At 41.4% G+C, this 18,027-nt stretch overlaps 1 protein-coding gene and 1 long non-coding RNA gene across 6 annotated transcripts in view; one reads left to right on the plus strand and one right to left on the minus strand.

Moving 5' to 3' along the window:
- Positions 1–2,088, minus strand: part of LOC126297530 (uncharacterized) — an 84,201-nt gene extending 82,113 nt beyond the window's left edge. Inside the window, exon 1 of the long non-coding RNA XR_007552535.1 lies at positions 1,915–2,088. This is a non-coding gene — a long non-coding RNA (uncharacterized LOC126297530). The remainder of the gene's footprint in view (positions 1–1,914) is intronic.
- The window catches only part of LOC126297526 (mitogen-activated protein kinase kinase kinase 1-like), a 159,097-nt gene that overhangs the window by 132,182 nt on the left and 8,888 nt on the right, over positions 1–18,027 (plus strand). For all 5 annotated transcript variants that reach the window (XM_049988431.1, XM_049988432.1, XM_049988433.1 and 2 more), the window contains one exon: positions 2,329–2,469. In XM_049988431.1, the coding sequence (XP_049844388.1) occupies positions 2,329–2,469 (141 nt within the window). The remainder of the gene's footprint in view (positions 1–2,328; positions 2,470–18,027) is intronic.

Below are 18,027 nucleotides of genomic sequence, written 5' to 3' on the forward strand. Positions count from 1 at the left end.
AGAAAAGTACACACACTTCAGAATAATAAAAGAAATTCAGTTAGTTTGCTGACACCGCCTTGCATCTCATTCTAGTTTCGAAAAATGTCTGTTGTGTCTGTAGTTGATATGCAGAGACATAAAACATTACAGACATTTAATAAATTTATAAAACATTGATACTTTATGTACACTGTGTACAAAGTAAAGTATGTTATGTATAATTTAGATTTCTTGGTTGTCTGTTCCACACTGGTTCTCACATATTAAACACTTAATTGCCTGTACAATAATGTTGATCACATGGTAACAGTTTCAACCACTATCAGTAGTGTCATGCTAGTATGTAGTTGTCTTACTGCAAGTCTTCCAATATCAGGACAGAACTCAGAGAGCTGCAACATAAAAAGACACACGGACGAGTACATTTCTATGCATTGAGCAGAAGCAAAGACAGTGTCTTGTGGTGGTGTTCATAGCACCAGCCATAGGAAGACAGCGAGCCCTGGAGTGAGTGCGACTCACAGTATCGCATTTACAGCCTGTTTAAATGTACTTTGTTCAGCTGAGATGTGAGTGGTGCACTGTGTGGGAAGCGTAACGCAAATATTCTTCTCCAAATTATTATTCAGTGCATCGTTGTTGGTTCTTGGTACAGCTGTCAAGAAGGAATTAATGTGTGTGTGTGTGTGTGTGTGTGTGTGTGTGTGTGTGTGTGTGTGTGTGTGTTTTTTACCTTTGCACACATGTATGTATAGTTGGAAATGATATTGAAAGCACTATTGCATAAGAGCAAAAAACTGTCAATTTAATATAATCTTAATGAATTTATGTTTAAGTTTATACAGTTTATGGCAGTATGAAACCATGTGTCACATGTCTAACAAAAACTGTTTGTAATAGTGCCTTGGAGTAGGACTTGGAATAAACAGAGGTGATGGTATTGTAAGGAATGTTGTAATATAGAAATGGATTGTACTATAACACACTAAATCATAACCTGATAAAATCTTATGAAAGGCGTGATGAAATGTATATCCAATACATTTTGTAAGAAACTGTATAGACTGCAGTAGTGAGGAATAACTGGTGGTGAATAGTCTATAGGCCAGTGTTGAAAGACATACAAAGGGATAATGGAAATCACTTATTGTAGCTGTGGAAAGAGAATGAGGACTAGTAGATGAGGTAGAAAATCAGACTGCTGTGACTGCTTTGAAACTTGAGTATCTCTCATTATGCATTCTACCCCAGAATAATGTGACCAGTGGGGTTGGGTTGCATTTTACTCTTAAGGAAAATCAAATCAAGAGTCAATGAATAAATTGCATAAAAGACTAGTGAACAAGTTTTGATGTATTTAAGGTGTGTTATAGACTCATGAACCAACTCAGCCTTCATGAGAGTCAGTACCTAAGCCCTCAAGTGTCTTCAGCAATCATTTCATAACACCTACATCATCTGTTCAACAAATGTCACAGCTGATGTTTGCATTATGTGGAATACAATAATGTGGGGGATCTGTTCGATTGCTCATGTTACACATTTATGCACATAATTCATGCATGTTAAAACACGTGGATATTTTATGTAGAATGTCTGTATGTTTCTGCGTTGTGCTACATCATCTGAAGAATTATTGTGGCGTGCATGATTTTCCTCTTTGCTTCCAAGCAGTGCATCAAATTCTCTCCAGCAGTTTTGTTAATACAAGGGCCTATGTATCTGCAACATCCTCAAAAAACATTGAGTAGACTATATGGTGTCACTGTGCCGTTTATCATATTTGTTTGCCACTTGAATGTCGAATACTTACCACAGTATTTATAGGTCTCTATTTTGTCTAGCATTATAAAGATTTTGCACATTAAATCTGTACTGTTATTGAAGCACTAGTGTTATTTGATACGCTGTCTGTTGACATAATGTACATACTGTATCTCATGCTGTAGAATGCACTTCATTCAGCTTTGTATGTTGTTCTCCAAGTAGTCAAGGAATTCCTTATCTGTTCTATGTATTATATCTTCCAAAACGCTCATTGTCCTGGTACGGCATGAATATTCTTATTGCACTTTCAGAAGGGAAATACAGGAGTTTGTGTGTGTTTCCTGTAAACAAACATAAGGCAAAGAATCTGTACTTCACAATAATGTAGGAGAAAAATGTTATTTAAATCTACTTTTGAAAAGGAGGTAAGTTAGTGTTCATTTGAAAAATGCCTGTGAACAAATTTCAATGGAAAAACTACAAACTCCAGATCTCTGAAAATCAGTATTGATCCTGTAAATGGTATAAACGGTGCTGTCAACCCAAGACATGTGTTTCAATTTGTTCCCTCACTTGCAGGTAACCTGGAATCACTTAAACACACGTTCTTACATAGAAGGTATTAACTGGAAGAGAGGCCCAGCTCTTGGCACGGGAGCATATAGCACCTGTTTTCAAGCTAGAGATACAGTGTCTGGGGGCATAATGGCCGTAAAACAGGTTGGTATATTACCAGTTAATCTTTGGGAAATTTTATATTAATTTCCATAATTTTTTATAATACTTAGGGATAAATATCCAAGTGCTGTTTTGATAAAAGCTAAAATTAAAAAACATATTACATGTAATGTACAGTAGTTCTTCCCTTATCTTTTCCCCAATGGAACAATTGCTGGCAATGTTTAGACTTTGAAGATGGTGTGCTTGTGTGTGTGTGTGTGTGTGTGTGTGTGTGTGTGTGTGTGTGAGGGAGGGAGGGAGGGAGGGAGAGGGGGGGTGAGTGAGAGAGAGAGAGAGAGAGAGAGAGAGAGAGAGAGAGAGAGAGAGAGAGAGAGGACCAACTGATTTTGTGCACAAATTTTTCTTTTCTGTGGATGACGTTTGGGTCCACTACGAAACATACCAGAATTGAGATGGGGAACCAAAACTGAAAAAGTTGACTTTTTCTGCTGCAAAGGTTAGGATTAGTGTTTTCTGGGATGCAAAAGGGATTCTTCTTATTGATTGCGTTACAAAAGGAGGATAATAGGTTTTACTTGCAAATACTTCTGGACTAACTGAATTTAAAAAAAATACAAGAGAAAGTGCCTAGACTTCAATTGTACAAATCATTCATCAAGCCACTGCCCAGCAGTGCTTAGAAATTCGAAAAATCAGGAAATTTGTACTGCAAATTGCTGGAGCATCCTTTTATTCGCCAGAGTTTACATGATTTTATTTCTGTTTATTCCCACAGCTAAAGAAATTTGTGGCAGGAAAACATTTTGTGGTTTGATGGAAGGCGTTACGGCAGGCGTAGGTGAGTATTTTGCATCACTCCCAGACCCACACTGCGTTCCCTCTTTACAGAAAGGGTTGAATTTGATATATTGACTCAAGAGAGGGCTATGTGGTATCATAAACACACAATCTTTTTACGGTAGGGAAAGCTGTGGCAGATCATAAATATTTAAGAGTAAAGGAGACCTCTCACAGATTAATAGAAGAGTTGTGTCATCACACACACACACACACACACACACACACACACACACACACACACAGTCTACCAAAAAAGTGAAACAACCAGAAGGGGAGGAGGAAACAAAATGAGACGTTATGGGTTCAGAGGGAATGTGATGTTATTTCAGTGATTAAAAAATCAAACCAAATGTACGAAGACCTTGACAGTAAGAGCCAATATATCAGTAAGACATTGCACCCCCTCTGGCCTGGTACATGCACTGGTTGTGAAGGGTGTCCTGAAGCTGTTGTATCGTCTCCTGAGCCAAGCTGGCCCAGAATTGTCGTGACTGGTGCTTGGCATCCTGAATACTATTACTGGGATGCTGTTGACCTCTGAGCTGACCCCCTTCATGTTCCATCAGGGCCAGAAGTGGGGATCTTGCTGGCCACAGATGTCCTCAACGTTAGGCAGACAGTTCATAGAGATACATGCCTTGCATAGTTGATCATTGTCCTTTTTTTGAAAAATGGTGCTGTGATACTGTCACATGACAGATAACACATTAGGATGGAGAATGTCTGTGACTTACTTTTATGCCATTGGAGTTCCCTCATGCCTCTCCAGAACATTGGAAGTGTGGAACCTCTCCTGAGTTTACCATTGTACTTAGCTATGATGGTCATCTGGGATAGTGCAGAATCATGATTCATCACTGGACAGCATGCAAAACCATTCATTAGCAGTCCATACCTTCCATTCATGGCACCACTCCCAGTTTAGCTTTTTGTGTTGTGGTGTTAACGGCAGCATGAACATGACACAGTAATTCCCTAATTTAGCTGCTGCTAGACTCCAGCCAATTTTGTGGAATGTTGCAGGGAGAAAACACCTGTTCTCTGATGGCAGGCACTGATATGAGGGCATTACTATTTGCTTGGTGCACAGTACAGCAGTCCTCTCCTCTGATGGTGAGACGTGTTAGGCCGGAATCTTGATGGCGAGTGCGCCTGCACTCACATTCTCCTACGGTACATCAGGCCATTATCACATCTGAATGCCAACAGATGTGAAAATTGCAAATTGCATGATTCAACCAACTAGCCAAGTGGAGACCCACAAGGAGGCCCCTTCAATTTCTGTCAAATGTTGATAAAGCTGACTCACATGAGTGCACTGCATCCCTGTGTCCTCCACAGTGATTCCTCAACATCTGACACTCTTCACACCCCTTATATACCCCACCAGATTTGGTAACAACACTAAACAAAAAGAAAACTAATGCACTCCAGTGGTCGTCCTACCTGTCAGAGAGAATTGCAATTCTTATCATATACATACCAATCGATGATGTGCATGTGTACGAAGTTACTTTGGCATTCGACCATGTCTTCTGAGCGCTTCACTTTATTTGTCAGGCATCATATTTAAACTTATTGTCAGTGATAAATTGCAATTCAAGAGACGTAATAATATCCATAAATACAGCACTAGGGCATGGATTGTCTTTTTTTATTCCTTATGGATGCTGGTTTTGGCCAAAAAGAAAGCTGTGATTTATACTGGGAAAAGAAATTTTAATTGACTGCCTGGTGATTTAAAACAGCTGACATAATTAACTTCAAAAGCATATAGGAATGTTCTCTTATACAGACAAAATTACAAGCTTGTTTTATATACAGGGTGTATCAAAAAGAATCATCCATTTTTTAAAATTCATAACTATTATGTTATTTGAGATATGTGCATTAACAATGTACTGTTGGAAAAATCAAACACTCAAGTTTTAAATGGTTTGCACTAGGTTGCAGCACTATGTGCCCACTTCAGTTGTAGTAAAAATGATGTCGGGCCAGCAGAAAGCGTTTTGTGTTCTGTGTTTTGTGCAGTGCAGGTCATTAATAACTGTTTACCATGATTTTCGTACTAGATATGGTGTGGATCCTCTTACAGCACAGAGCATTAGATGATGGCTTGAACAATTCCCAGAAACAGGTTGTTTGTGTAAGGGCAAATTGCTGGGCCATCCACGAGTGTCTGACACAACATCAAACACATCCACCATAGTCAAACACATCCACCATGGCTTCACAAGGAGACCGCAAAAATCCATTCGCCATACATCTGGACAGATCGACATGCCCTCGATGACCATGGCATGTATTGCATCGACATTTTCACATAAAACCATACAAAATTTGGCTACTGCAAGTTCTACATCTACATCTTCCTGATTGAGAGCTGGCTGACGTGCACATCATGTATGGGTTAACTGAATGCTACAGAAGAGTGGCACAACAACATTATGTTGAGCTATTTCTGCATCAGTTCCAATCACTCCACAGCACTTCTGGCTCTGGGGGTTATTGCATTAATCTGTGTTTTGTGTTGTACATTTTGGTGATTCTGTATCACAAGCTATTTCACTGTTGTGAAGGTATTTTCACAAAAACAAACAATAAATCGTAATTATATTATTGCTCTTTTATGAACCACTACAGACCCTGGGTCCTTTATATCTAAATACTCAGAAACACACTCAGGATAACCTATGAAATTTTGTCAGTAGGTTTCAGGTTCACACTTAATGTATAGTATAAAGAAAATCATTATATTTAAAAAAAAATGAGTAAAAAGTCAACTTTATATAGTAATCTTCACTTTGTATTTCCAGTAGTGTTGTCTTTCTGCTTTTATTAACACTCAGAGGTGGTCTGTCAACAAGAATTAACTATTCACATTCAAAGCACATGTATTGAGCACACATGACTGTACAGATGGAGCCAAACTATCTGCCTCAGCAGAGAATGGCTTTATTTATGCATATTTGAAATTTTGTTCCAAATTCAGTATTCCATAAGTAAGTCCTAAAACCATCCATAAATCACATATGTTAAACAATAAACAATTATCAGAGACAAGAATGGAACCAGTGGCCCGTACATTGCCAACCACTGGATATAATCGTTACATCATGGCAAACAATGCACAGCATGTGGCATTGCCCCCCTCTCTTGCTAAACAGTCACACACTATTTCAGGGTGGACTGTATGTTTCTGGATATAATCAGTGATCCTTTGTTTGTGCACACCAAACAATTCGTACACTATGTGATCAAAAATATCCGGACACCCTCCAAAACATATGTTTTTCGTATTAGGTGCATTGTGCTACCACCTAGTGCCAGGTGCTCCATACCGGCGATCTCAGTAGGCAGTAGACATTGTGAAAGTGCAGAATGTGGCATTCTGCGGAACTCCTGGACTTCGAATGTGGTCAGATGACTGGGTGTCACTTGTGTCATATGTCTGTATGTGAGATTTCCACACTCCTAAACATCCATAGGTCCACTGTTTCAGATGTGGAGTGGAATGATGTGAAGTGGAAACATGAAGGGACGCATACAGCACAAAAGCGTACAGGCCGACATCGTCTGTTGACTGACAGAGACTGCCGACAGTTGAAGAGGGTCGTAATCAGTAATAGGCAGACCACCACACAGGAATTCCAGATTGCATCAGTATCCACTGCAAGTACTATGACAGGCAGGAGGTGAGAAAACTTCGAGTTCATGGTCGAACGGCTGCTCATAAGCCACACGTCATGCTGGTAAATCGCAAACAATGCCTCGCTTGGTGTAAGGAGCGTAAACATTAGACGATTGAACAGTGGAAAAACGTTTTGTGGAGTGACCAATCACAGTACACAGTGTGGCGATCTGATGGAGGGTGTGGGTATGGTGAATGCCCGGTAGACATCATCTGCCAGCGTATGCACTGCCAGCAGTAAAATTTGGAAGCGGTGGTGTTATGGTGTGATCATGTTTTTCATGGAGGGGGCTTGCACCCCTTGTTGTTTTGCATGGCACTATCACAGCACAGGCCTACATTGATATTTTAAGTACCTTCTTGCTTCCCACTGTTGAAGAGCAATTCATGGATGGCAACTGCATCTTTCAACACGATCGAGTACCTATTCATAATGCATGGCCTTTGGCGGAGTGGTTACACTATAGTAACATCCCTGTAATGGACTGGCCTGCACAGAGTTCTGACCTGAATTCTGTAGGGCACCTTTGGGATGTTTTGGAATGCTGTTGTTGTGCCAGGCCTCACCAACCAACATGGATACATCTCCTGAGTGCAGCAGTCCATGAAGAATGGGCCACCATTCCCCAAGAAACCTTCCAGCACCAGGTTGAACGTATGCCTGCGAGAGTGGAATCTGTCATCAAGGCTAAGGGTGGGCCAACACCATATTGAATTCCAGCATTACCAATGGATGGTGCCATGAACTTGTAAGTCATTTTCAGCCAGGTGTCCAGACACTTTTGATCACATAGTGCATGTGCTGGCAATGTTGTCATATCGTAATGGCCACTGTGACACTTGAGTGGAGATACTCCTTTCAATCATATTCACTGTAATGGAAGCCCTATCATTGATCTGTCCTTGAGGACTATGATAATACGCAAAGGACATGAATGAAATCTCTACACTTGTGTCTCCACGACGTTGAAACATAATCCTCACCTTCCACACAGGTGTCCAGGTCCATATGTTGCTTATAGGCAACATTCAAAGTCTTTACCCTAGGTGTCCCATGATTGTATGCAGACCAGTGATATTGTGTCTTCATGTCTGGTTATCAGTTGTTGGATATAATCAAACTGAGTGTTGCCATGTTGAAATGCAGACAGTTCTTGCTTCAATCTTTCAGTTATGATGTGAAACCTACAGTGCCTTGGTTTTACATGTGAGTGCCATGAGAGGCATTATTGTATACGAGCCTCTCTGATATCATCATGCACTGAGAGCAGATCTACAGACATCTTCTAAAATAACCTATGAGGCCATTTGTCTGTAGGTGCCAGGCAGTAATAATTAAGTTGTTTGTCCACTAGCAGGTAACTTCTGTGAGCACTTGATGGTGTGTTTACATTAGAAAAAAAAAATCTTGTGCGAGTTTACTTTTGCTAGTTGCTTGTTTTATGTCGTCTTCTGATGTGAATGAGTAACCCATAAACACAGCCAAGCTTGTCATGAGCTGAACATGGAAGGAATGACAACAAAGGTAACCAGAAAGTCAAAATCTACAGCCTGCTCATTATCAAAATAGCAGCTAGGCAGATTTGTAAGAGCTCATACAGCTGGCTACCAGCCACTCGCCTAGCTCCGTACCACCAGGAATTGGTCCCATGTGACCTGTCTCTCATGCCTCTGGTGGTGCCATTAAAAAAGAAATAATCAAAATATCCACGGGTGTACTGCCAGTCTATAGTGTCCAACGGGCACAATATTTCGGAGATCAAATATGTCGCCATCATCAGGTGAACTGACGGACTGAGCTCCTGTGAACGTGCCGGCACGGAGATGTGTACGCTATGGCTGCTCAGGGGAAACTGGGTTCGGTCGCGGCGGCGGCCGATTTAAATACCGTCCGCGCCCCGCGCCACGGTAGCGCGGTAGAACAGATTGCGTCGGCGTCTGCGTCTGAGATGACGTCGGTGTGATGGCTCTGTCCGCCGTGGTCGTCACAACTATGCGTTTGCTCGATTTACTCTTGATTAACCCAATCGCTGGTTCCCAAGCCTTGCTAAGATTATAGCCACAGTCACGGTTTATGAGGTCGTCATTGGTGCGAATTTCGATGGCCTCTCTAACAACCTGTTGAGATGGATGAAGTCACGAGGGAGAAGGTAGGCACTGCATTTATTCCATACACAGGCGCACTCTCGGGGAAAATCGCCTGCATTCTGAAGAAACACCGTGTCGGAACTGTGTTTTGTCCTCCGAATAAAACTCGTGCACTGGTGGGGAGCGCCAAAGATGACCTCGGTTTGAGGAAGGCCGGCGTGTACCAGATTCCGTGTCAATGTGGCAAGTCATATATTGGCAGACGATGCGTACCGTCGAGGATCAATGCCGTGAACACCAGAGGCACACTCGACTGATGTATCCGAGCAAGTCGGCGGTCGCTGAACATCGTTTGTCGGAAAATCACGCTATGGAGTATGACCGCACGAGGATTCTGGTACAGACGTCGAGATACTGGGACAGCGTTGTTAGAGAGGCCATCGAAATTCGCACCAATGATGACCTCATAAACCGTGACTGTGGCTATAATCTTAGCAAGGCTTGGAAACCAGTGATTGGGTTAATCAAGAGTAAATCGAGCAAACGCATAGTTGTGATGACCACGACGGACAGAGCCATCACACCGTCGTCATCTCAGACGCCGTCGCAATCTGTTCCACCGTGCTACAGTGGCGCGGACGGCAGAGGGAGCGCGCCGTGGGCGGAGGGTATTTAAATCGGCCGCCGCCGCGACCGAACCCAGTTCCCCCTGAGCAGCCATAGCGTACGGATCTCCGTGCCGGCACTTTCACAGGAGCTCAGTCCGTCAGTTCACCTGATAATGGCGACATGTTTGATCGCCGAAATATTGTGCCCGTTGGACACTATAGACTGGCAGTACACCCGTGAATATTTTGATTATCAAATACGCCGGAAGAAACTCAAGAATCATAAGAAAAGAAATGTTTGGGTGAAGAAATGGATACAGAGGCATACTTATTTAAGTTATCAAGAAATACTATTGAGTGAAATTAAATCTGAGAACTTTGCTCAAATTAAAAACTTTCTGAGAATGTCGTATGTAAGTTTCAAACGTCAGATTGTACATTGCACAATCAAATATTTAAAAATAAGATACAAATATGTAATGAGTTATATCACCAAGAGATCGCCTTTTAATTACTCTTCAATTTTTGCAAACCATATTTACTATCTTTATCACAAATGTAATTCATCTACATCTACACTAACATTAAAAAACCAACTACAGTTTAAAGCTGTCTATCATTCTACTTCCACTTCTGGTGAAACAAAGTAATTGGTAAATTCATTTCTGACTTCATTGTCTGATGGCCGCCAATTATACGTTGGTTCGAGAGGTTAATTTGTTTAGGCCAATCTGTCCTTGCACCATTTTCCTTTTTGGCACTGATATTTTTATATCACTATTGAACACTCAAAACTTCTACAAGTTTGAAAGAAACTTCTGGCAACTAACAAGTTTACCAAGTACTTGCAGCAAGATGCAAAAAACTCTTTCCACTAACTCATGGAAGCCACTTGTGAAAGTTAACAAAACTTGCTGAAGATGTTTCCACATCAAAGAAAATGCAGAAATTGCATCTATAAGTGACTTGCAGAAGTTCACTTGTTAGTGGACGCATGCTTTTATAGATGAGCATCCTCTACCGTAACTCGTTCTAAGGGCTAGCTCCTTCTACAGAATGAGTGAGCAGTGGCTCAGAAAAAAGAGCAGTAGCTCGTCCAATCTGAAATATCTCTCTAGTGACGTTAGTGAGTGAAACTAAGATTCTAGGACAGTGTCTCGTGCACCATGTTGAATTAATCACTATGACATATAGCATTATAATAAAGAACATTTCCCAAAATGTGCATGTACCTTACTGTAGTGAGGAATGTTTCTCAGTCCTGAAAAGAATAGAAAATGAAGAAGTGTCAGTTCTTCAGACTGCTGCAGTAACGCAGAAAACACTTTGAGCCATACATTTCTATTCTTGATTTGAAAAGAAAATCTCAAATTTCATAAACCCAATAAATGATTATATACTTTTGACTAAGCTTTGAGTACAGTATTTCTTTTCCTTCATATCCTTTGATGTACCATCGCAGTCGGAATATGTTGTCAGCCATGACATGAACCACTCGAGCTGTAGTCGTCAGTGTGCAAGGAGGTGCCATACTGACACATACGGTGATCTAGAAAAGGGGTCATATCTCTGAAATTAAATTTTTCGGGAGACAAAAAAGACTGTTATATTACACAGTGGGTTTAAGCATGGTGTCATGGAGTTTCTGTATAGTAATTGGTACCAGTGCAAAACAGTATTCACCATTACAACATACTTTATCTATTTAGTGTGGTCAGTAATCCAGTCTGAATATGCTGGAGTTGAAACTTTTTCAAACCTGATGATGTTGATGAGACTAGTAGTATCCTGTTTACAGGAGGAGGATTGTGCTATGCAAGTTTATATTAGTATTATTCATTATAGCAATAAAAGCATGTGCTATGAGGATACAGGTTTATTCATAAGTTACCCAAAATACAGCCATAATCCTAATACAGCAAAGCAAACAATGATGGCATGCTGCACCTTTATCCTGTCCATCATTAAATGGCCACTGGCAGATACTGGTATAGAATGGTTGCTGCTCGTCAGGTATGTATTGTAGAATTTTCTTTACAATCATATGCTTATTTATCTGGACATGGCCCCCTCTTTAACTCATTATGTATATAACAAGCAGTTCTGTTGATGCGACATGACCCGTTGTGTTACCAAACAATGCATACAGATGTATAGATAAGTTATCTCCGTAATTTGAATAAAAGTGGACATGACCTCTTTTTCCAACTCACCAATTCAAATATTTTCAGGAAGTAGAAAGTTAATTTCAATATTGTTCTGTATATTACATTGTCTTTTTTCTCAATAAAATTTTGTAAATGCAACAAAAGTAAATTTTATTATTATGCGTACCAAATAGAATAAAAAATATCTAGAATTTTGTTGTGATATTTTTAAATATAAAATATAGGACATTTTCAGAAATTTCAAAACTACAAGGAACATAACAGAAAATTATTAATCCCCTTTCTGTGTTCTTTCAAAAACAGGCTCAAATTAGATAAAAATACGGCTGAAGTGATCTGAATTAGAAAGGTAATGCATCTTCGTTTCATTTATTTTAGTGAATGAGTAATGAATGTTGAGCTATGAATAATAGCTACTTCATTGCAGTAAGTGAGCAGTTATGATCCGATCCTGGCGAAGAACAGTTTTCCTCATTTCTAGTTCTCATCCAGTGTATGATATTGCATACTGAAAATACTTATGACTCCAGTTTTAATACTTTTCCACAATCTGGGGTCATTACATATGGTCATTTGTTCTTCAAGATGACATATTCTCCAGTAAACCTGGCAATTTAGTCTCTCAGATTTTCTTAGTGCAATTTTTTTTCCAGTCGATTTGTTGTTTCTATTTTTAAGCACAATATTTCGACTTTGCAGCACCTGAAGAAATCTGCACTCAGTTTTTGCTGCATGCCCTCTCAGTTTTTTCTAGCTCCAGTGGAGAAGATGGCAATGACTGGTGAGATCTTAATAAGCTGAGTGCCAAACCCCCAAGCCTTGCTCAAATTGAAAGCTGCATCGCATTTGTGAAATTTACCAATGCCAAGTTCCCTTGTCGGTCTAGGAATGGTAGAAAGATGGGTTCAATGACGGTTTGGATGTACCGTGCACTATTCAGTGTCCCCTCGACGATCACCAGAGGTGTATGGCCAGTGTAGGAGATCACTCCTCACACCATGATGCCGGGTGTTGGCCCTGTGTGCCTCGGTCGTATGCAGTCCTGATTGTGGCGCTCACCTGCACGGCGCCAAACACGCATACGACCATCATTGGCACCAAGGCAGAAGCGACACTCATCGCTGAAGACGACACGTCTCCATTCGTCCCTCCATTCACGCCTGTCGCGACACCTCTGGAGGCAGGCTGCACGATTTTGGGGCGTGAGCGGAAGACGGCCTAACGGTGTGCGGGACCGTAGCCCAGCTTCATGGAGACGGTTGCGAATGGTCCTCGCCGATACCCCAGGAGCAACAGTGTCCCTAATTTGCTGGGAAGTGGCGGTGCGATCCCCTACGGCACTGCGTAGGATCCTACGGTCTTGGCGTGCGTCGCTGCGGTCCGGTCCCAGGTAGACGGGCACGTGCACCTTCCGCCGACCACTGGCGACAACATCGATGTACTGTGGAGACCTCACGCCCCACGTGTTGAGCAATTCGGCGGTACGTCCACCCGGCCTTCCGCATGCCCACTATACGCCCTCGCTCAAAGTCCGTCAACTGCACATACGTTTCACGTCCACGCTGTCGCGGCATGCTACCAGTGTTAAAGACTGCGATGGAGCTCCGTATGCCACGGCAAACTGGCTGACACTGACGGCGGCAGTGCACAAATGCTGTGCAGCTAGCGCCATTCGACGGCCAACACCGCGGTTCCTGGTGTGTCCGCTGTGCCGTGCGTGTGATCATTCCTTGTACAGCCCTCTCGCAGTGTCCGGAGCAAGTATGGTGGGTCTGACACACCGGTGTCAATGTGTTCTTTTTTCCATTTCCAGGAGTGTAGTTATCATCCACAAATAAATATAAACACTATGGTTTGAACTTTGGGGGATCGTAGTATGATTGCTTCATAGTATTCCATGTATGGGTATGCCTCAACTAACGATAACAGTACACATCACGCCATCAGTTTTTCCACCAAACAGTGGTAGTTGATGTGAGAAGGTGCCTAAAGAGTTCAGTGAGATCTTTGTAGAATTTTTCCACAACTAGTTTCAAGGATTCAGGAAGCAGGACTCTCATAACAGAGGAGACCACATTGAAACTGGCTGTCATATCCGTGTCCTGTAGCCACACTTTACTGAACTTGATGTTGTTGTTGTTGTTGTTGTTGTTGTTGTTGTCCTCAGTCCTGAGACTGGTTTGATGCAGCTCTCCATGCTACTCTATCCTGTGCAAGCTTCTTCATCTCCCAGTACCTACTGCAACCTACATCCTTCTGAATCTGCTTAGTGTATTCATCTCTTGGTCTCCCTCTACAATTTTTACTCTCCACGCTGCCCTCCAATGTTAATTTGTGATCCCTTGATGCCTCAGAACATGTCCTACCAACCAATCCCTTCTTCTGGTCAAGTTTGCCACAAACTTCTCGTCTCCCCAATCCTATACAATACCTCCTCATTAGTTACATGATCTATCCACCTTATCTTCACCATTCTTCTGTAGCACCACATTTCGAAAGCTTCTATTCTCTTCTTGTCCAAACTAGTTATCGTCCATGTTTCACTTCCCTACATGGCTACACTCCAAACAAATACTTTCAGAAATGACTTCCTGATACATAAATCTATATTCAATGTTAACAAATTTCTCTTCTTCAGAAACGCTTTTCTTGCCATTGCCAGTCTACATTTTATATCCTCTCTACTTCGACCATCATCAGTTATTTTACTTCCTAAATAGCAAAACTCCTTTACTACTTTAAGTGTCTCATTTCCTAATCTAATTCCCTCAGCATCACTCGATTTAATTTGACTACATTCCATTATCCTCGTTTTGCTTTTGTTGATGTTCATCTTATATCCTCCTTTCAAGACACTGTCCATTCCGTTCAACTGCTCTTCCAAGTCCTTTGCCGTCTCTGACAGAATTACAATGTCATCGGCGAATCTCAAAGTTTTTACTTCGTCTCCATGAATTTTAATACCTACTCCAAATTTTTCTTTTGTTTCCTTTACTGCTTGCTCAATATACAGATTGAATAACATCGGGGAGAGGCTACAACCCTGTCTCACTTCCATCCCAACCACTGCTCCCCTTTCATGCCCCTCGACTCTTATAACTGTCATCTGGTTTCTGTACAAATTGTAAATAGCCTTTCGCTCCCTGTATTTTACCCCTGCCACCATCAGAATTTGAAAGAGAGTATTCCAGTCAACATTGTCAAAAGCTTTTTACAAGTCTACAAATGCTAGAAACATAGGTTTGCCTTTTCTTAATCTTTCTTCTAAGATAAGTCGTAAGGTCAGTATTGCCTCACGTGTTCCAACATTTCTACGGAATCCAAACTGATCCCCCCCGAGGTCCGCATCTACCAGTTTTTCCATTCGTCTGTGAAGAATTTGCGTTAGTATTTTGCAGCTCTGACTTATTAAACTGATAGTTCAGTAATTTTCACATCTGTCAGCACCTGCTTTCTTTGGGATTGGAATTATTATATTCTTCTTGAAGTCTGAGGGTATTTCGCCTGTCTCATACATCTTGCTCACCAGCTGGTAGAGTTTTGTCATGACTGGCTCTCCCAAGGCCGTCAGTAGTTCTAATAGAATGTTGTCTACTCCGGGGGCCTTGTTTCGACTCAGGTCTTTCACTGCTCTGTCAAACTCTTCACGTAGTATCATATCTCCCATTTCGTCTTCATCTACATCCTCTTCCATTTCCATAATATTGTCCTCAAGTACATCGCCGTTGTATAAACCTTCTATATACTCCTTCCACCTTTCTGCTTTCCCTTCTTCGCTTAGAACTGGGTTTCCATCTGAGCTCTTGATGTTCATACAAGTGGTTCTTTTATCTCCAAAGGTCTCTTTAATTTTCCTGTAGGCAGTATCTATTTTACCCCTAGTGAGATAAGCTTCTACATCCTTACATTTGTCCTCTAGCCATCGCTGCTTAGCCATTTTGCACTTCCTGTTGATGTCATTTTTGAGACGTTTGTATTCCTTTTTGCCTGCTTCATTTACTGCATTTTTACATTTTCTCCTTTCATCAATTAAATTCAATATTTCTTCTGTTACCCAAGGATTTCTAGCAGCCCTCGTCTTTTTACCTACTTTATCCTCTGCTGCCTTCACTACTTCATCCCTCAGAGCTACCCATTCTTCTTCTACTGTGTTTCTTTCCCCCGTTCCTGTCAATTGTTCCCTTATGCTCTCCTTGAAACTCTGTACAACCACTGGTTCTTTCAGTTTATCCAGGTCCCATCTCCTTAATTTCCCACATTTTTGCAGTTTCTTCAGTTTTAACCTACAGGTAATAACCAATAGATTGTGGTCAGAGTCCACATCTGCCCCTGGAAATGTCCTACAATTTAAAACCTGATTCCTATATCTGTCTTACCATTATATAATCTATCTGATACATTTTAGTATCGAAGTTGGTATAAGTTGCGAATGTAGATGTTTACCTCCCGCCCCACTTTCATTGACAATATGTTTTAGGTATTTTGTCATGTGATATGTTGGTGTGTCAACATAACTTTTGGTCTTTGAGGAGTGCCTTCCTTATGTAGCTTATGATGGCCATATAGTCGTAGTAGCATAGCTGGTCATGTTGTGAGATCTGTTTATATTCAGTGATGAATGTGTTTTGTCTTACAATGTTAGCAGCTGTGCTACCACAACTATATGGGTTTCAACATATGCAAGAAATGTGTTCCTGTAAGATTCATAGTTAGTAATATTGGCAGACCTGTGAACAACCTGACAGAATACCTGCAACACGTTCTCAGTGAATAAATTGGTAGGAGCGAACTCTACATTCACAATTCTGCTCACTTTGTACCAATGACTCAGTAGCCAAGCCTGGAGTTTGCACTGTTGTATTAAGTCATGAATGGCACTTGTGCAAAGTCCTTAGTATGTTCCAAATGCCCGTTGTCGTAAGAACAGTATTCTGTGTAAATTGTCAGTACATGATGTCAGAGCTAAGTGAATTCGAATGTGGGCAAATAGTTGTTGCTCTTATGGTGAGTGCTTCTGTAACCAAGGGGGCTGAAGTGTTTGGTGTTTCAAGAGGCAGTAGTTGAAGATTTATACTGCTTACAGGGAAAGGGAAAAACATTATCCGCTAAGTCACAACATGGACGGAAGTGTCTGTAGAGCAATCCTGACATAAAGTCATTGAAGAGGGTTGCGGCGAAAAATAAGAGGACAATAGCTGCAAAAGTCACTGCAGAGATGAATGTTGAATTCGCAAACTGTGTCAGCCCCAAAACTACATAAAGGAAGCTCCAAAAACAGGAAATTGCTGAGCATGCTGGAATTCCAAAACCACTCATCAGTGATGCAAATGCATATAACAGGACAGTGTGGTGCCTAAGCCATAAAACCTGGACTATGGAGCAATGGAAGATCATCATTTGGTTGGCTGTTTCCAACTTCTGGCAGAGTTTACGCCCCAAGAATGAGAGATGTCAGGGGTTCAGTGATGATGTGGGCAACTGTGAGCCTTATGGTTACTCTGCAGGGGGCCATTACTGGCAATGAAAATGTGACCATTTTGGCTGATCAGGTCCATCCCTTGGTACAGTGTTTGTTCCCCAATCGTGCTGTGTTTCAAGACGATGGCCCCCCTGATCACACAGCTCGCATCATCCACGACTCATTTTGTGAACACAAGGATAAATTATTGCATCTCCCTTGGCCACCTCAATCACCGGATCTCAACGTTATGGAGCCTCTGTGGTCTATGCAAGAAACAAGGTTGCGTGATCACTATCCACCTCCATCGTTTTTCCCTGAAATTGCCACTATTTTGCAGGAAGAATTGTTTAAGGTTCCCGTGAAAACCTTACCGGACCTGTATTTATTTATCCACTCCAACACTACTGGAAGCTGTTTTGAATGCCAATGGTTTCCCTAAACCATATAAGGTATGGTAATGTGTTGTGTTTATGGTATTTCCATGTTATTGTCCACCCTCTGTTGCATGGAAAGTGTGAAGCAAATGACACTTTTGTAATATGGCAGTGAATATGCATAACAACACAGCTAGCAGCATCTGAAGAAAATGACTGGGTCCATCATAAAAATACCATGCAAAAATGGAAACAACTATTCTGCTGAACACTCGAAAGCATCTGTGATCTATGGTGCTTCAACAGTTGTACAGCAGTGAAGACAGTAGAGCAGTAAAGAACTCAGTGTGCACTGTAATCTGTTTAT

This window comes from Schistocerca gregaria, chromosome X (genome assembly GCF_023897955.1).
Source record: "Schistocerca gregaria isolate iqSchGreg1 chromosome X, iqSchGreg1.2, whole genome shotgun sequence".
In the NCBI taxonomy this organism is placed as follows: domain Eukaryota; kingdom Metazoa; phylum Arthropoda; class Insecta; order Orthoptera; family Acrididae; genus Schistocerca; species Schistocerca gregaria.